Raw genomic sequence first — 20775 nt, 5'->3', positions numbered from 1 at the left:
ATATTTTGCTAAGAAATATCTAAAATATATATTTACTATTATTATTAATTTATTATTGTATTATGAAATGTATTACATTGAACTTTTTTTGATAGGGCAAATAATCTTTTTCATCTGGGCCATTTAAAAAGTTCCTTAGTCTTTAGCCTTTTATGAGTCCAAAATTTCATTAATAATGGTGTTAAATATGTCTTAAAAGGTCTTAAATTTAACTTGGTGAAACCTGCAGAAACCCTGCTTACTGAAAAAATTCTAATATGCTGATTTGATTATTCTTGTTGAAAATTATTATTATTTTTTTTTTTTTTTACAGTTGTTATTACGTTAGTTTCCTGTATCTATGCTAAATTTAAAAAATACATAAAACTTAATTTGTATTAAAGGTTTATTGGCATTGGTCATTAAATGTTGATTATTGAAGAACAGCTGATGATCAGAGCCAATTAAATCATGTAAATCAAAAGAGGATTGAAAAACAAGGATGTAAAAGTAAATTTAAACTGGGAGACAGTGACAAAACTTGTCTGAGGGGTCTGTTCAGGTATATTTTACTATGTAAAAATAATTTGATTAGGCTGACATAGCAAGTGGATTTCAGTAAATGTAAATATGGGATTAAACCTCAGCAAATGTAAATATGAGTTAATAACACAAAGCCCCAGTGGGCCAAAGTGTTGGAGATAGGCAATCATTAAAGCTGAACATGTCATTTTCAAAAGAAAAAAAGTCAAACAAGTTTGAAGGGTGAGTAAATGATCACATATTTGAACTTTTTGGGGTGAACTATCTCTTTAAGGGATTCCCAGCAGGTACCTTAATGTCATCAAAAACACGTTAAAGATGAAAATCGATTTGTTGTCAAATTGACATTCACACATTGATCCCCCCTTGACCACCAATGTAATGATGCAAAAAATATAAAAATAGAAAAAGAAAAGTTTTATTCATCTGAAAGCTTCAATTCCAAATTTACATTTAATTTTCTATTCCAATTTAATAACATCGAATTGACATCTTGCAATTGTGTCAAAAACACATCAAAAATTGATTACAGGACAATCCTGTAATGATTATAACCTCTTATTGAAGTCTTTTGTTTTTTCTCTTGCAGATGGATGCTCCATGCTCGCCACTGAAGAGTCCTGCAGATGGTGCTTTTAAAAGTCTGAGATACAGCACGGTGGCTCCTCTGGTAAACAAGCTTACTGTTCAAACTATTCTGCTTTTGGTGTGATGGACATTCCAGCTTACATATCCCTCTGCTGTAAAGCCACGTATAGGTGCTAGACACCAACACAAGAGGAACCACAGTACACAGAGGGAAAGAAGGGCAGATGTTCTCCCTGGCTTAGGTTAGTGCATTTTCACCTGAAACAGATAACATTGACAAAATGAATGAAAGAGTAAGATTAACTAGGTTAATTGTGGTATCGCATTAAAGGAACACTATAGATCTTTTTGAAATATGCACATTTTACGATTCCCCTATTTAATCAGTTAAGTTTTACCATTTTTGAATCCATTTAGCCTCTTAGCTTAGCTTAGCATAAATCATTGAATCAGATTAGACCATTAGCATCTCGCTCAAAAATCAATCAACAATCAAGAATTTTGATAATTTTCCAATTTAAAGCTTGAGTTTTCTGTAGTTACATCTTGCACTAAGACTGACAGAAAATTAAATGTTGCTTTTATCTAGGCTGCTATAGGTAGGAACTATACTCTTATTCTGGTGCAATAATCAAGGAACTTTGCTGCCGCACCATGCTGCTGCAGGTGAGACAGTATTATGCAGCACCCGAAAATAGTCCCCAGCACCAAGCCCTACAATTGCACCATCAGTTACAATTTGCATAACATCATTGCACTTGCTGCAGCCTTGGTATGGCAGAAAAGTTCCTGTTATTACATTGGAACAAGAGTGTAGTTACTAGCCATAATGTCCTATAAAATAGCAACTTTTCATTTTCTGTAGGTCTATGATGTACCTACAGACGAGTTAAGTTTAAATAACACAATTATCAAAACTCTTTTTTGAAATTTTTGAGTTAGATGCTAATGGTCTAATCAGATTCAATTATTTATGCTAAGCTAAGCTAAAAGTGCTTCCGTCAGACCCGGAGATCAGCTGAATAAATTCAAAAATAGTAAAACTGAACTGTTTAACTTTAGGGGAGTAGTAAAATATGCCTATTTTCAAATAAAGTGTGTCAATGTTCCTTTAACACGTCTAAAAAGTTCCACTTAAAGTTTATGGAGTGTTTAAAGATATTGATTTGACTCTGAAAGGCTGCCTTGTGCGCTATTATCATATTAGCAGTGTCACATGAGGAGCAAGAATGAGAAATGATGGAGAGAGTCGTCTTGCCTCAGCTACTTTTTAATCTCTCTTTTGCCTATTATTGACTTTCTGATGATTGGGATCTGGGTTAATGAGCTTAGCAGGCATGACTTGGCTAGATAACAGACAGACTTAATACCCTCTGTCAATATGGAAGCTCTCAGACACAAATATCTGATGCACAGAAGCGAACTAATCAATCTGGCCAGATTACACCTGTGTGTGGACCCACAGAAATGCATCATTGCTTTCGTATCAGTTATTTTATTACATTTGTTGTGATTTTTTTCTTGTATTTATACACTTTGAATGAATGTGATATTGTAATGTATTCATGCACTTATGCGCTTGAAAGTTAGATTTAATGTTTAAAATTATTTAGTTATTTCAATCTGTCGTGGATAGTAGATTGAAGTAGATTGGGTGTGATATTGTAACACACTGTAAATACACTTATATATAAACTATATCTAATAGTTTAGATTATTTTTAATTTTAATTATATTTACAATTTCATGTTTGGGCAAGAATTCACACTTGCATTTTGCAAAGATGCGTTGAATTAACCAAACGTGACAATTTATATATATATATATATATATATATATATATATATATATATATATATATATATATATATATATATATATATATATATATATATATATATAAGTTAGTTTCACTTAAACAAATCCATTTTTCACAAATATATTATTATAGATTGTTTTCAGAATTGAAAATATAAAAAAAAAATTCTTGAGTTGCTGAAAATTCTTTGCCATCACAGGATTTTAAAATAGAATATTTTTTTGTAATATATTTATTATAATTTTCATCAATGTAAATATTAAACAAATCTTACAGATTTAAAATGGAATATGTATTAATAATAACATAATAATGGTTTTATTATTGTATACATAAATAAATCATTAATTATTCATTTATACATTTATTTATTCTCTTTTCGGCTTAGTCTCTTTTTTCATTAGGGGATGCCACAGCGTAAAGAACCGCAAACTTATCCAGCATATATTTTACGCAGCGGATGCCCTTCCTGCTGCAACCCAGTACTGGGAAACACCTATACACTCTTATTCATACAAGTACACTACAAACAATTTAGCTTACCCAATTCAACTATAGCACGTCTATGGACTTGAGAGGAAACTACCCACTCCGCCACCACAGCGCCTCATCAATAATGAAATAAATAATAATTTAATATAAAATATACAATTTTTTCATTTTATTATAAAATATTATATATATTATATGTAGACAGTATGTCTAAGTAGACGCATCATGTCTTACACCCTCTGTATACGAGAGCCCACTGTAAAAAACTGTGTACAAGCGTCTTGGTTTGTGGATAGAAATGTCTACAGCCACTGCCACTCTAGTAGTTTATAGTGGGTCACTGGTGCTCTGTCCAGAGGGCCTGGCCAGTGACCTCTACAACTGCTGGCTGGCCCTTAACTAAACCACAGGAATCTGTTCCATACATCACCACTGACACCCAATAATTGAGACACTGGAGATAAGGCTCTGGCTACTGAGGGTCTTGACACTTAGAAAGAGTTGGCAAACATTGTTGTCACACAGCAGATTATGTTTATTCAGTGTGTCACCAAACTAAGATGGTGTGAATAATTTCAAGCCTTTATGGCAAACCACATTTACAAGCTTGTATTTGGACGTCTGAGCCAAGCTAAGGCTGCCCTGTCTGTTTGTCTGTTAGCCGAGCTTCGTTTATATGATTAATTAGATTTGATGACATAATGTTTGATAAGGAAAAATTCACAATTTAAAAATAAAAATCATATGCTGTTCACTATAATGATGAAGGTGTACTTCTAGAAAACATTCTAGATATAAACGAATAGCAGATTGCACTTAGCATAGAAATTATATAATCAAAATCATATTCCATATTAAGAGCCAATCAGAATCCATTCTGCTTTAATAAGCACAAATATTTAAAGCACAAAATGCTAGTGCATGCTTTTAATTAAAGAAAATAAAAAACATTGTGGTGCATACATTAATAAAGTTAGTGTTGTAGTTAAGTTTTTGTTATTGGTGTGAACAGGCCTTAAGTAGCTATTAAACCTTTTAACCAATTAACAATAACACTGTGTTTTTATGAGCATTGTAGTTTACCTCTAAGATCGCTTGAGATCTTAAATGTAAGTTGATTGAGGCTTTGCTAATTGTCAAGGTTTTATTGCTGTTAAAAAAAAAAATGTATTGTCAGTAATCTTTGGAAAACAGTTGGGCAGATAATTGAATTAGGTTTTGTTCGCTCTTGCACAATAAACCGAAAACTCTGGTAATAAAGAAAACTGTTGCTTCATCCTTCTTAGTTTCATTTTTAGTTCTCATCAAAGACGCCTCTGTTACAATAACTTAAAACAGCTGAAGTGGAGCAAACTATTACAAACAAACTTCGAAAGATTAATAAATGTAAACACATTTTATGATCATATAATCTAAGCATATTAACTCTATGGATAAATTATACATTTTAAAATAAGTTCCTACAACATTAATAGTAATTTAAATATCATTTTTTATTTGTGGCATTATAATGACATATAAATTGCATGTTTGATTTGTTTAAAAGTATTTTTTATTATATTATACATAAACTTTATATATACAACTTTATTATAGTTATTTTCGTTGGTGTGAAAGCAGCATGTAAAAAAAAAAGACTGAAATGTTCCCTTTTTAATATGGCAAGCGCATGGCTTCAAAGTTATTCGGCAAATGATCAAAAGAAGAGGGGACAAGACTGCTCGGACACAACCATAATAAATTTAGTTTTTCTTTTTCCCCTTTTTGTTCATGAATACGTCTGGCCCATATGCTTTTTCTGCAGATCTATTTGAAAGAGGCATTTACAAACCCAGGCCCACCACATTAAACTCTATAACAATCTTCATTCATGGTAACTTATCAGACTCAATTAATCAACCTCAACAATGGCAAATCTGATGTGTTCAAGCAACCCGAAAGGCCTAGGTCAACACTAGGGCAGTCCCAAGCTTGCCTTTTTTTCTGCACTTAAAAATTCATGTTTTTATGATTGACATTTTTTTTTACCTTATATTTAGACTAAACGTTAAAAGAAGTTAAGAAATAGACATATTTAAAGAAAACAACATTCAAAACGAGCTTTCTGTTTTTCTTTTCTTTCTTTCTCTAAAAGGCTACAAAGCCTCTCCGTTGATAAAAAGCCTCTCAGTCAGTCTCAAAGGAGCATGTCTTCTCTGCTGCAATGTGAATGGTATTGTTATGGCTATTCCAGTGGGCTGAAAAGGGGTAACCACTGGTTTGATTCGGTTACACGGTGTGGTTAAGTTCTCCCTCCCACCGCCTTGGTGTCTATGGAGGGTCCGTGACCTGTTTTGAATCGGCCAGGGAAATGTCATGTTGCCCCTCCCATGGGCAGTACTCGCATTCACTTGATTGGTAGAAAAAATGACTTGGGTTGGTTAAAAACCCACAGTTTCTGCATCGCAATTTATAGATGCCCGAATATCAATGAAATGTTTGATTTACTGGTGATATTCAGGTATATCTGACAGGTAGTACCAGCCAAACATGTTTGCTTAAGTGTTAAAAAATAAATAATTATATTTTTGATTTACTTTGAGGGTTTTTGCTGAAAGAATTGTTTTATCTCATTTAATTGCAGATTCCCTGGTGACTCTCCCTGATGAGGAAGATGATGAAGTATTAATTTGAGTTGTTCCTTCTAAACAGACAACTGCGTTAAGTTAAAATATCACAGCAATTAGAGGTTTTGAATCAAAATTTATAATTGAAACATAAATGGCAAAGTTTGTATATGATGGTATCATACTGTAGTTTTGTATTAGTTTAAACATTCTGGGAGCCACTGAAGGCAATTACGTGATCTAATAATGAGATTTAAATAGCAGTAACAATGCCACGCACACAAAAATAAAAGCAGTGAGAAAACAGCCATAAAGAAAGCATATGACAATATTAATATGGATATGGAGTCAATTAAAAATCTATTTTTACTCATTTTCATTAAAGAAATTCTGTAAAAATCTGTAAAAATTGCTTTTTTTTACTTTCAATGTTGAAAATTCAACTCTGAAGTTTAACAATTTGACCTTTATTGACATTTTTAGTGGTTTGAAACAGTATGTTGTATAATGAGTAGAATATATAGAAATCCTGGATGCTTGAAGTTAATAACAAAAAACAAAAACAAAAAAAAAACACTGGCAGTTTATTACCATTTTTTAATTTACTGTAATTTACAAGAACAACCCAGTCAAAACATAACTTCAAACTATTTAAGATGTCAATGAATTTGACTTTGCATCTTTTCAACACCAAAAGGAAAGATCCTATAATCCAAAAACAATAAAAAATAAATAAAATCAATAAAGTATTCATTTATTTACATGTTTTATTAATAGTTTAATAAAATAAATTTAAGACTATTTAAGACTAGTTTGAATTAATCATTTGCACATTGACTTTAAAGTACAAGATTTTTTTTGTTAAAACTCTTTTGATGCTTAGCAAGCAGCTAGCTCTCTGCAACTCTCACATGGTCACCCACTGAAGCTAATCAAGGCTGCACCCGGTCAGTACCAGGATGAGAGACCACATGGGATAGCTAAGTTGCTATCTGAAATGGATAACTTTAAGATAACTCTCGGTGGTCATCAAAAAATCTCAGGATGTCCTTTGAAAAGAATAGGGTAATTTTCCAAATTTGCCCACTGTCCTCTGTCCATCATGGCCTAACCATCCTTCATATCATAATTGGCTACATCACTCTGTCTTCTCTCTACCAATCAGCTGGTGTGTGGTGTGCGGTCTTTTTTCAACACATTTCTAAACATAATTAAAAAAATAAGTAGTTTTAACAACTCATTTCTAATAATGTATTTAATTCATCTAATAATGACAGTAAATTATATTTTACTAGTTATTTTTTATTTTTATTATTTTTCAAGACACTTCTATAGCTTAATATGACATTTAAAGGCTTAACTAGGTTAATTAGGTATAGGCACGTTTGGGTCATTAAGCAAGTTATTGTATAATGATGGTTTGTTCTGTAGACTATCGAAAAAAATATATAGCTTAAAGGGGCTAATAATTTTGACCTCAAAATGTTTAAAAAAACCTGCTTTTACTCTAGCCGAAATAAAACAAATAAGACTTTCTCCAGAAAAAAAAATATTATCAGACATACAGTGAAATTTTAAACATAATTTGGGAAATTTGTGAGGGGAATTCTGACTTTGACAGTAACAGAAAAGGTAAAGAAGCTAATTTTTGCAAACAATAATCTTGGAAGTCTAGGAAGGTATTTTTATTTTTATTTAGATGTTGTTATAAACTGTTCACATGTTGGAAATTGAATAGTGAATTTAACATTAAAATTTTATATATCCCTTTTAATTATTTTAAAGAAAGAAATGCATGTTTAGATAGAGTTCACAGTTATTATTCTTAAGGATGCCAATCTGTATCAATTGTTCTCACTAATAAAGCATTTGAACAACAATTTTCACTTCATAAATTTGAACAATAGTCATTTGCCCAGTGAAGATGTCACATGCACTGTGCAGTGTGTTTGAACTTGCTTGGCATGTCTTCAAGAGAAAAAAAAACTTCAAATCTCTTTAAGTAAATTCATTAGATTTCTCCCACACAGAGCTCCCATTAAGAGAAAACAAAGGCTATCGTGACTCTAACTGACTGTAATTGACTGTGCAGTGAATGGGCTCAGTCTACTGCAGCTCTCTAGCTTGAATGCTGCTGGAGAGCTGCAGACATGAGTAACTGTATGCATTCTTCTGCCACAGTAAAGAGTGCTCCAAGAATGGTCTTTAGCTTTCCGCATGCCGCATACAGCACAAAACCAGCGGAATGCACAGCTTTGGAGGCCATCTCAATGGCTGTGAAGCCGAACAATAAGATCTTGGCTCTCAAACCCATTTCATTCTTTAGTCTTGCTCTGCCCCCAACGCTTTCACTTTCTTCACACTGTACAGAAGAAAAAAAAAATCACTGCCCGCTATACTTTTGCATTGTGCTTGCTTAAAGTTTTTTGCGAGTTAGTTAAACAGTATCATTGACCTTCTAAATCTCTAGAACAGAGTGTTTTTGGCTGGTAGCTGCAGTTTTTGTGTGTAAACAGTGGCAGTCCCTCTTTTGGAAACCCCTGTGGAGCTGTTCTCCAAACACTAGTCTCACCAGACCCCACTGACCCCTCCGGGACAGGCTTAGAATCAATTACCAATTTCTCCTTTAACTATCTGTCATGTACTACGGATGGTTATTGGGTTATGACTTGATCAGGCTGATCACTGCGCTCTGACCCTTTTTTCAGGGATTATGTGATTATGGCCTAATTCCTTGTAATCTACTGCTAACTGGTCCATTGCCAGAGTCACAAAACAACTTTTCCATACTGCTGTGCTTCTGAACAGACCAGCATGGTCCAAAGTGCTTGCAGCCCAGTTACCATAGAAACTACTATAAGATGTCAGATATATATCATTAGCTAAAACAATCCCAGGAGGGGGTATCGCACTAAAGACGTTTGCTACTTTCACAGGGTTTCAGGTTGTAAAGCAACAAAGTGGAATTTTAGCCCAACTCCAGAAATTAATTAGTTTCATTAGTCGGTGGATAAATGGCAATGGCTGGTGTGTTGGATTCCAGCAGAGATTCACCATAGAGGGTTAATGGGAGTCTGGCCTGGAAGCTTTCCCAGCTCTGGCCCAAGGCCATTTCAGCCAATCACTCTAAACTTGTGGTCAAATTTTATGCCTCTGCCACAGCTAAAAGTATATTTAGAGAATCAAAGGTGAATGGGTTTGCCACGGGTACTTGCTTGCTTAAAATAAAATGTAAACAATAAACCATATTTTCAAAATGTATTTTTAAAGTGATAGTTTATCCAAAAATGAAAAATACATTTTTAATGTACTCACACTGCACCTGTTCCAGATTTATTTAAATTTGTGTGTGTGCTTGTGTTGAACACAAAGTAAAATATTTTGAATAATGTTGTAAACCAGTAGCCGAAATCAACCATTTACAAAAAATCTTCAAAATATCTTCTTTTTGTTTTAAACAACAGCAACGGTTTTGGAACCACTTGCATGAATGTTATTTCATTCATTTATTTATTTATTTATTTATTTATTTATTTATTTATTTATTTATTTATTTATTTATTCTCTACATATTTTCAAAATGTATTTTTAAAGTGATAGTTTTTCCAAAAATAAAAAATAATTTCTTCATTTACGCATGTTCCACCTGTTCCAGACTTATTTGAATTTGTGTGTGCATGTAATGAACACAAAGTAAGTTATTTTATAATGTTGTTAACCAGTAGCCAAAGTCAATAATTACCATTTACCAATAAATCTTTAAAATATCTTCTTTTGTGCTCAACAACACAAGTTTTAAAAACCTCTCGCATAAATGTTAATTTTTGGGTGAACGGTCCCTTTATTTATTTGTTTATTTATTTATTCGCTTACGAATATAGAAAGTCAAGATTTCTATATAGTTGTTGTTCTATATAGTTGCATTATTTATTGAAACTAATACTGTGTGTGTGTGTGTGTGTGTGTGTGTGTGTGTGTGTGTGTGTGTGTGTGTGTGTGTGTGTGTGTGTGTGTGTGTGTGTGTGTGTGTGTGTGTGTGTGTGTGTGTGTGTGTGTGTGTGTGTGTGTGTGTGTGTGTGTGTTACAGCTGCATTTGTGTTACAAATCCCTCCCCGCTGAGAAATGTTTATAATAGGGAGAAATCAGTTGGACAGCAGTGAGGTTCATGCCAGCGAACAACTGAAAGGTCTGTTTCATAGATTCCCTTTTGTGAATATTAAAACGAGACCTGGTGAAAAATGATGCATGCTTTTACACTTTAGAAACCTGGCAACTAGGGGAAAAACCCTCTCAAGTCCATCCTGTCGAACAAAAGGCGCTCGACGCATTGAGCTAAGATGCAACGAGTTCTGCGTCCCGGGCACATGACGTGCATCATGGAAACATATTGTATCGAAATCGTTTGTGGGAGAAAACCGGGGATGAAAAAGAATGGGGCGCTTTGATCCGCGCCCTGGGGTCCCGAGCTCCCCGAGTGCGCGCAGACTGACTGCAAGGCCTTATTCACTTTCAGATAGACACACTTACAAACGCTACTGAATGAAATTAGCATATTTGTAATTTATCACATTTTAGCCCGACTTTTCTGTCTCTTTGCGGAAGGTGGAAGTCTGAATAAAAAAGTGGATCAATTATCAACGCGAAGCTGTTCCCTTCTCATAGCAGAATGCTGTAGTTTGGGAATTACAAAAAACTAGCTGCTGTTAGGGTAAAAAAGAAAACTTGAAAAAATGAAAAGGTTGAACCAACTGAATTTATAATTGATTTTTATTTTTTTAGCTGAAAATATTTGCATAAACAAAGGTTTATCCTTAAGTGATGTCAGAAAGCTGTGCTTTTCCCCATCACCAATATTATTTCTGAAAATTCTGAAAATACAACCATCCTACTTCCATGGTTAAGTCCAATATGCAATATGTAGCACTCTGTCGAGTCTTGTTGCAAGTTTGCTTAAGCTCAACCAGCCTACTGGAAAATTAGGCCAAGTAAATTACTAACAAAATCGTATTGCATAATTTGCACATACGGAATTGCAATGAAGCTCAGACCTGTTGCATGTCTTTGCGCAGAGAGGTGCATTGCATTCCCCAGGAGATGGGTTTAAAAAAAGCAAAAAAAAAAAAAAAAAAAACATTAATAAAGCTAGGGGATCTGGCCATTGAAATGAGGTGACAGGCAGGATCTGGATGTTTTAGCACTGACACAAAACCGCATACGGTAACTACATGCCTGCCTTGAAATACGAGAGTTTGAATAAAGGAGCAGTAATATTTCATATGGGGCACGCAAAAGCTGGATACAATGCCTCTCATATTAAGAACAATATTCAGTCCTTTCTGTGGTGAACAAAGATCATAGCAAGACGTCTTTGAGGCTAATTCAGTCAAAGGCACATTTTGGCTTCCCCCGCGGTAAGGTCAGTGTCGTTGTGTATGGTCCACCAAGGGTGGTATGGGGTTCCATGGCCAAGCAAAGCCAGCTGTCCCTGGTGTAGGGCGACCAGTCTGAATTGTTATTATAAACTGCCAGAGCTACTATTGTGGCTATTCGTGAACCTTGTGTTATGAGTTTAAAGTTCAACTTATTTTTTCTTCCCCATTATATGAGATAATGCAAGTTTTGTAGTATGGTCAGCTATGGCTTCCAAAGTAACAACTGGACTTTTAAATTAAGATCTTCTTGAAGTTTGCTTTGACCGTGACTTGGAAGAACACAAACACCATCCGCTGAACTGTTGTTTTCCGTCGATCAAGCACCATGCCATCTTTCACAAAAAATAATAATTAAAATTAATCAGTTATCTTTATGATTTTATGCTATATCATTTTAAGTGACTTAATGCTTAGGGTTGTGGTTTTAAACTTGTAGACAGACGTCTTTAACAAAACTATGGACATGCAGGTAATCACAAGAATTAAAACGTAATTCACTTTTAATACATGAATCAAGTCAATTTTTACCGAATCATAATTTAGTGACGTTTAGAGATAACGTTCATTAAAAAAATGCTTTTAACAAAAAAACATATATAAACATATCCATGAATAAAGTACGCCAGATGTATAGATGTGTAAGAAAGTGCACCTCGGAGATGAAAATCTGAAGTCAAATCTTGTGCACCAAAGATTTTTCTTGAATTTAAGCCTTGGGTTGAAGAGGGAGAGAGACCGTTTTCAAACTAGAAAACTCTAGCTGGTTCAAATCTTTGCCGGTTCGCTCTTGTCAACCGGGCGTCCCGTGCGCAAAAACCAAGCTTGCCATGGTGATGTTTTATTTTCCAAAGCACAATGTCATGGCACAAGCTTATTTTTCCTGGATGTAACTGGGGTCTTTTGTTAAGAAAGAGAACGAGGAGCTACCCAATGGGCTCATTCTATCCTTTTATGCTCAATTGAACAATATTTTCTTTTTCTTTAAAAAATCCTGCACGCGTGCGCGCTTTTGTACACTTGTTCCACCGGATCCCGTTTGGCTGCTAAGAAGTTAAATGCTTCGCAATAGACACCGGTTGCTGAGTCGAGGGTTTCTCAGTACAAAGGCTGCTGCTTTCGCACCATATGCTTAATGGACACAGCCGTAAAGGCCATAATAAAGGTAAAACGTGGTCTTTTAAAAGTTGGAAAGGTTCCCTTTATTTGATTTAGATGGAACAGACTACGTGCGCACAAACCAAAGCGCGCCCCGGCATTGACTCGCTCTTTCTTTTCTGAGGCACTGCAGCCACCACGTAGTGTGTTTCATTACAACATAAGCTTTTCATCACCCGGCTTTGTTCTGAATGAAAGTAATGCTGTGAATTAAAGAAATGACAATATTTTCTATCAGCTTGAAGGTCCAAGAGAAGGGCTCTCGAGCTTGGCAAAAATCAGGCACATCATTCATCATGTCACCCCGCACCTGTGGTCCTGGCATTCAAAGTATACAAACCTATTCTTATTAACCTTAATTATTCAAAAACGACACAATGGCTGAAATAGAGCAGGTTGAAGTCTGTTTATTGGTCGTAAATGTCCCTCTGAAGATCTCCAAGGCTCTTTGTTAGTCCCGCGCGGCGACCGCTCTTCTCCTTTCAGACATGAGTAGCCTTGGACTTTTCAGTTTTCAATCGTAACATCTGCTTAATCGTACGGATCAAAATATGGAGACACCAAACATTTGCAGTGAAGGATTTGTTAAATCCGGGTAATGAGTTATTAACAAGACGAAACAATGGAGCGGGATGGTGAGGGCCTTATGTTAACGGAGTCACTTTACGAAGCGCCTCGCATTACCCTTCTTTCTAAGCGGGACGCCAGGTGATGGCGAGGACATCAATGTCCTTAGGAGGCAGCGCTTTTTTTCTGCACGTGAAAAATTAGTGGACATAAATTTAATGGCTCGATCGAGCCACAGAAACGCGTCTATTACCCGTGGACTTGCGTGGAGGACAAAACAATACTGCTGGCTGCCTCGCGTTGGCTCCCTAAATCCGGGTGGATCATTGAAAATGTGTTTTATTATAACGCACGTCATGCTTTACTGTTCCCATATTGTGTCGGGACAAAGGCTAATGGTACATTAAAGACAAGAAACCCATGCCAACACGTCTTGGAGACGTTGTAGACGGAGACGGGCCTCCCTCTTTGCTTGTTTTAAGCAGCTGCTGTCCAGGACCCGGGCGCACAAAAAGAACAAGTTTGAAATACCAGGTGCATCGAGGAGAAACTCGTCATGTTCAAGCTCAGAACACTGTCCTAGCAATAAAGATATCATGGCAATTATCTGCAGACTCAGCACCGTGTAAAACCAGGGGCGCCTGCTGCAGAACAGCCTGTACTTTGGCAACAAAGTCTCCCGACCCGGGGTGCTCGATGAGCCCGCTTTCTCGAGCACCTGTTAGCCGAGGTGATATTTTTGGACGAATAATTAGTGATATATTTGCTGCATTGAAGATCACGCTGTACCCCCAGAGGCGACTCGGACATGGGGGATTTAGTGGGATTTAAAGAGTTTGGGTATCAACTGGTGTTTGTTCAAGCTGGCAGCTGGCACCCCGATGCCACTGTTGCCATGCACTAATGAAAATGCGCCAGACTCAAAGATTTTCAGTCTTATCCTCCATATTTTTTTGCAGGCGATAATCCGAATGTGAGCAGATTTAAAGCTTATGAGAATCTTGATAGGCGTCGTTCCCAGCTTAGTGCGCATTGTAAGATTGTTGACACTGATAGTTATAAACCGTGCGTAATCGTTCACTTTCTTTAATACAATTAGGTGTAGACTACATATGAAACTCAAACATTAATGGGGCGACAGCGGATTTTTTGTACAATATTTATTCTACGAACACTCAGTCAAATTATAGAAAGTTTCAATGTAATTTTTAGGACTTTTATATAATTGTAAGTATATATTTATTAAAAATCCAAGACGTACCGAACTTGCAACTTGTAGGCTATTGTAATTCCAGTCGGCGAACAATATTAATAACTACCCGCGGCCATCCACAGACGCGGACTTTGTAAAAGAGCCTGTGGGACGGTGAAACGCACAGTAAACGGGTTAAACCCTGACAAGCAACAAATGGTCGCCTTTTAAGCTTTGCCAAGCCAAATCCCAAAGTGACAAAATAGAATCCTGAAAAGATCCAGCGCATCAGCCTTTTTCTTCCGCTCCATCGGCGCTCTTCCAAAAGATGCTTTTAAGGGTTTTGTACTGTGCCTGTTTTGAAACACCCTCTTTCACTAAGATGCGGTGCCAAAATACAATGATAGCAGCATTTTTTGTTTCCCCCTAATCAAATTGAAATGTTACCACGGGCAAATAGTTGAAATCGCCAGAAGACGTTTGGGGTCTTTTATCTTAGTTAAGTCTGACTTGCTAACATTTGACTTTCTAATGAGCATAATGGGATTACATGCTTTTAGTCCTGCGCCCTGGATAGCAGAAATCAGCGCGTTTAATGAGGCGCTAATACTCGGAAAGGTTGGATTATGTCCATCAGTTAAAAATTTCATTTAATTAATTAAATATTGATGACACTAATTAAATATTTGTCCTTATATAACTAAATAGGTAATTGACCAGTACGCATTAGTTAAGTACTACATCAAATATATAATATTTACATTAACAAACTGTGCACCAATAATATGACTGTAGAACAAGCAAGATGAAACATTATATTATAAACAACATGATTAAAGTATCAAATCAATACCTGTTATCCCAATCCCTGTCCATCCATGATTTTAGCCTCCGAGCGCTCTGCATGAGTTTAGATTGGACATGTGGACATGGGCATGTGTTTGGGTACCTCTTAATAACTGCGAGAGCTGACGTAGAGACAACTGGGTACACAGAACACAAGTGGATACCACGGGAAAATTTAGCCTTGAAGCACCTGCAGTGTACCCAGGCCAATTGCCCAAGGCAAAGGAAACGTCATGCCTCTTTTACCAATTTAGAACCGCACTTTAAAACCTACTACTCCGTTCTCTCCTGTTTAGTTATTTATTTTTCACCCAAACTGTCACAGTCACAGCGAGGGTCCGTCAGATTTCCATAATGATAAATAGTGACATCTTTCAGCTGTTGTTTTGCATTTTATCCAAGGCTTCACACCTCACATTAACGTATCTATTCAGAAATCACGTTACAGTTAATCGCAGGATTTGACTCTGGCCTATTCATTGTCACAGAATAAAAGATGACCTGTCTGTAAGATATATCATCATATAAGCCTCTATTTACATGTTTTCATATTGTAAACGTAAAAAATAAATAGTATTACATATGCATGTTTGCATTTTCAATGCTCAACTCATTCTGCTGTCGAGTCATGTTTTTTAATTTTTTTGGGGTGTATTTTGGAGTGTTTTTTTTTTCATTAGTACGCTAAAAAATTCAAACAAACGTGAGTGAAATAAAAAAATTTTATTGGATCATCATATCAGTATAAATATAGACAAATTTCGTGTTCCGTTTGTATAAAAATAGTTTTTGTTTGAGATAAAATCCGTATTAAATTAGAAAATATATATTACAGCACAATTAAAACAATTAAATACGACACAAACATGATTGCCAGTGGCCTTATCTTCAATTCAGACTAAAAGGCTGAAACACAGATAGTCACAATAATATATTACAAATAAACAAAACATGGAAATATCCATACAATTCAGTTGTACACAATGTGTATATACGGGATACTAATAGCAACATTGCCTTAGGAAATGAAATTAAAGGGGGGTTCATTCTCAATATTGTTTATTGATGATTTCAAGTGCAACTTTCGTGGGTCCTCTGGTGTCCAGACTTTCGCTGTCCGAATGATATTCTGGTCTTTTAACTGCTTCTCATCAGTCCATGAAAGAGAGTGTCCTGCGAGAGGAGGCAACCCGTAGTCTGGGTCATTTGGAGATGGGGATCCTGAAAAGAAAAAAAGGAAAGAGTTGTTTTAATAACAAGATAATAATAATAATAATAATAATAATAATAATAATAATAATAATAATAATAAGCAATGATATACATACTTGTTCCTCGGTGGCAAATGATGACTTTTTTCGGTTGGTTTAAGGCGTCACTGTGTGGATTCCGAATTGGCATGTCCGACTGCACCAGTTCCGCAAGAAAGTTTATGTAGCCAATTGCTAGGCGTAAAGTGTCAACTTTTGAAAGTCTCTTCTCGTATGGCAGTGTTGGGATGTGAGATCGCAGTCCCTCGAAAGCATCGTTAATGGACTGCATCCTCCGTCGCTCCCGGACGTTGGCAGCTTGACGCAACTGTTGCATCTCCACTTCAGACCTCATGCGCCTCCGCCTCTTCAGTAAGCCTCCGTCTCTGTGAGGGGACAGCTCTGAGGTGCTGTCCGCGCATCCGTAAGAAAAAGTCGAAGATGACGAGGAAAAGGAGAAGTTGCCAACGTCACAATAATCTCCGTCCTGTGATATCCGACTATCCTTGTAATATTCTTGAATTTGGTTGGTAAGAAAATCGACATCCTCGTCCAGAAAGTCGTCTGTGTCCAAGTGGTCTCTCGAAGAGTGGTCCGTAAAGAAGTCATCGTCGTCGAAATAAGAGGAGGAGAAAGAGTCTAAGCCTGTGAATGGATCCAACACAGTGTCCATTTTTTGTGCTGTGTTGGTGTTGCCCAGTAACAACAATCGCCTACTCTTCGATCTTTTCCTCTTGATGCTCAAGAGTTAGTTCAGTTTGAAAGGCGGCACGCGAGGACTCTTATAACTACATCCATAGTCGCGTGCCATTGACCGTAAGCGCCAACCAATCAGCGCCAAGCATCGCCAGCGCCCGCATCTGAGACAGCTCACCTTAGGATAAGGCATGTTTGCAGGCCAACCCCCCAGTACACGCCCCCTGAGCCCAAAACACCCAGACAGGACATGCTACTAAATTGATGACAAAGCGACTGCCTATATTGACAACTGTATCAGAAATGATCTGTCCCTCAGTTACAGTAAATAAACGACCAGAATAAATAGAACGTTATTGACGTTATATTAAACAAATCTCTTCATATTGTTTACATACAGCTTGATCAATCTGCACTTAAAAATGACAATTGTAATTTGCTGGAACATATATATTTTTAGATTTTTTTAGGACAACTTAATTATTTTATGTTCAATCCACTTAAAGTTGTTAAAAACTAATAAGTTAACTTAATTCCTTATGCTGTCTCAACACAAATCAGTTGTGTGGAACCCAGGATTTTTGTAAATGGAATAACTATAAACAATGAAACAATCACGTTTTTACATAACCTAATATTGAAACTATATTAATTTACGGAGTTGTGTCATAATTTATTTACAAGTTTAAAAATGTTTGAGATTCTTTATATTGTTGAACACAGAATAAGATATTTTGTACAATGTTGGAAATCTTTGCTTATTGACCTTCATAATATTTTTCTTAGTTGTAGTAGTTTTCAACATTCTTCAAAATATCTTCTTTTGCGTTCAACAGATAAAGAAACTCAAAAAGTTTTGATCCACTTGATAGAAAGTATAGTTTAAAAAATGTAAGCTGTCACTTTATAATAGGCTATAATTAATTTAAGTACATTTCAATCAGTTTTGTAGTTATTGTGTGACAAATGCGCAATATACTTATATATTTAGATTCTTGTGCTAAAAATGAGAATAACCAATGTCCATCACATATGTATCTCATCAAAAGAGTTTGTTTTACTTTCCTACTATCTGGATATTAAAATCAAATATAGTTCACTCGGCTACTTTTTGCTGATTGTTGCAAGGACGTTCGACTTAAAGCCTATTTCTCCGGATATTCCGCAATCAGAGAGACAATAGCGGCAGTTAAGGGACATGGTGTGCTCGCTTAATTATTGACACTTGAATGTCTGCCCGTTTGTTTTTTCACCATTAACAGTGACTGGATAAAGTGCACCCAGTTATCACGTGTAATTAAGGGGTCATGGAGGTATAGGCCTACTGTTGACCTGTCACCTTGAGGCTCCTCTTAAAGCAGGTAACCATTCAAGCGCCCATCATTCGCGTGCGCCAAGCCCCTTCCATCGGCCTCTTAATTATCAAGACATGAAGCTATGTTAAAGCCCCATTGGTTTTCCACGAGGCCCATACAATACAGCACAAACATTTGTGTATGAGTGATGTCAGTGAAAGGAGCTGTCATTTAACTGGCAGAAAGGCTAAAGAATAGGTCTCTCATCAATCACGGGTTGTAGGATGCCTGGCCGCACGTTTGTATCGAGGCAGTGGACACTCGCCTGTTCAGGAAACAATCACAAGAATAAAGCGAGAGCTTCAGTGGTAAAGCGGGGGCGTTTTTAGCTTTCAACACGAACAACCCATAGTCACCCTAATCGACAATGCCTGTTCTTGAAAAGGCGGAGAAATATAAAATGGCAAAACAAACAAAAATGACTCTCGCTCAATGAAGAGTGCTAAAGATTGAATGAAGGGACGCCCTGTTTGCAGGAGAGATCCGCGAACAATTCAAATTCAGTTTAACTCTTAAAAAAAGATTCTTTAGGGAAATTAATATAACATCTTTTTATATATTATTTTATAGTAGAAAAATGCAGATTATTAAAATTTTCCTAAAAACCAAGAAATAAAAGTTTACTTAAGAAGAAAGATATTTACCCAAAAATACTTTGTGGCATCACTGCGTATAAAAAAAACAAATAAATATAATGAATAAACAAAAGAAAATACGTTGGAACCAATGTTTTTGTCTCAACTGTGTAAAAAGTCGACTATTTAACCGATATTTGATATAAAAAATTATATAACGGTGTTTTAGGCCAACCATTTGATATAAAAATATTAATATTTTATATTATTTTTTAAATATTGTGTATTTTAAAAAAAATATGTGGATTGAGCACAAAAAATAAGGTGTCCCTATGAAATCTAAAGAATTGTGTTGTTTCAGCTCATTTTAAATTAGTTTGGTGCAAAAAAGAATTGAGTGAATGATTGAATTCAAACGTTATCGTAAAAGGGCCAATTTAAAATGCAACATATAAGAAATTAATTTGTTAAACAATAGAAACAGGACTGGCAGCTCATGGTTGTAACAATGTGTCCAAATAGACAATATATCGTTTCACTAGTAAAATACCAATAAATGTCACTTTCAATTGCCATTTTAAACGCTAACTTTCTATCTTAATTTTACTGAAATTAGTCAATTAATCATAGTCAAAAATCTGTAAACCATTTGAAATACATTATAATTTTATTGGCTTATAAACTGTCTATTAGATTGGATAAGTAGATACCAGTTAATCTGCATTTAAAATAAAAACCGTAAAGTTCAGTTTTCAAAAGCGTCATGCTTCCTGTCCGACAAATTCCCATAGACTTTTTCAGAAAAAAAGAAGGTTTTGTCATATAAATAAAGTGGGCTCTTTTATGCTTCCATTTAACACGAGACATCATTATACAAGTCCTTGAACAACAAACACGAATAAATATAGCCCTACCAGCGAAGAAAGGACAAGCAGCGGCTTTGGTTTTATTATGTAGGGGGGCTGGTACTGGCATTAAGAGCAGTGTGCCTCACAGTGGTCGCCAATGAGGAGGTTTGTAAGACACCTCACAACAAATTATGCTGGTACCTGAGATGCTAACTGGTAGGAGCCCATAAACAACCCTTATTCTCTGCTATTCAAATAAAGATGGAGGGGGTCACTTTGTTAGTAAAAGGGGAAAAGGGGTCTGGTGAGTGGTTGTTGCACCCCGCTGCAAGCTGCAACGCGAGGGACAATCCGTGGGAATCACACCACTTGCGCGCTCTGCTCTCAAAGAGACCCACTGCCGACACTGAATGAACACAGCAGACGTACAGCTTGTATGCTAAAACACGTAGTTAGAATATTAAGGTGTTGATAAATGTCTTTCTTTTTTGGTAAGAGGACTGTTGTTTAATTTATAGTTTAAAGCTGGCGCGGCGCGAATCCATCAGAACGCACGTCTTCCATATTTAGCGCATGGCATATTGGGCTGTTTTTGTTTATCATAATATCTAGCTAACTACTAACATAAACAGGAAAGGTCACTGAGCGGATATTTATTCAAGCGCTCAAAGTTCAAGTGCGTAAGGCGCATTTGACCTCTTCACGAACAGGAATGGTACACCTGTAGACCACTGTGGAGAGACACAAGTGGCACCTGAATGCCCACCGGTTGTTCGGCAAAGCGAGTCAATCAGCCATTAAGCACAGACAGGACCGTGACCGTCACCTTTGC

The 20775-nt window shown here is 36.1% G+C and overlaps 2 protein-coding genes and 1 long non-coding RNA gene across 10 annotated transcripts in view; 1 reads left to right on the top strand and 2 right to left on the bottom strand.

The window, feature by feature from the left end:
* si:dkey-188g12.1 overlaps window positions 1-11139 on the top strand; it is a 45633-nt gene extending 34494 nt beyond the window's left edge. For 2 of the 8 annotated variants that reach the window (XR_012392564.1, XR_012392554.1), the window contains exons 14-17: window positions 1112-1192; window positions 1271-1352; window positions 10115-10213; window positions 10305-11129. Coding sequence is in view for 4 of the 8 variants with exons in the window: in XM_693254.9 (XP_698346.2) it covers window positions 1112-1192; window positions 1271-1352; window positions 6045-6094 (213 nt within the window). In the remaining 4 variants the exon portion in view is untranslated. Of the gene's footprint in view, window positions 1-1111; window positions 1193-1270; window positions 1353-6044; window positions 7907-10114 lie in introns of those variants that run through there. The other 6 variants (XM_068214028.2, XM_073926758.1, XR_001796297.4 and 3 more) reach the window with 5 other exon arrangements.
* Window positions 919-15302, bottom strand: as.1666 (antisense RNA gene 1666). Its single transcript, XR_002455955.2, has 2 exons — window positions 15227-15302; window positions 919-1368 (listed from the first exon to the last, which is right to left on the bottom strand). It is a non-coding gene; the product is annotated as an antisense RNA gene 1666 (long non-coding RNA).
* Window positions 15303-15927: 625 nt separating this feature from the next.
* On the bottom strand, window positions 15928-17229 carry ptf1a (pancreas associated transcription factor 1a). The gene is given in 2 exon segments (NM_207641.2): window positions 15928-16440; window positions 16548-17229. Coding segments are annotated over 2 exon segments (798 nt in total). The 5' UTR covers window positions 17143-17229; the 3' UTR covers window positions 15928-16237.
* Window positions 17230-20775: the final 3546 nt, after the last annotated feature.

The sequence above is a fragment of the Danio rerio genome, chromosome 2 (assembly GCF_049306965.1).
Source record: "Danio rerio strain Tuebingen ecotype United States chromosome 2, GRCz12tu, whole genome shotgun sequence".
NCBI lineage: Eukaryota > Metazoa > Chordata > Actinopteri > Cypriniformes > Danionidae > Danio > Danio rerio.
This window is presented reverse-complemented; position numbering and strand designations above follow the sequence as displayed.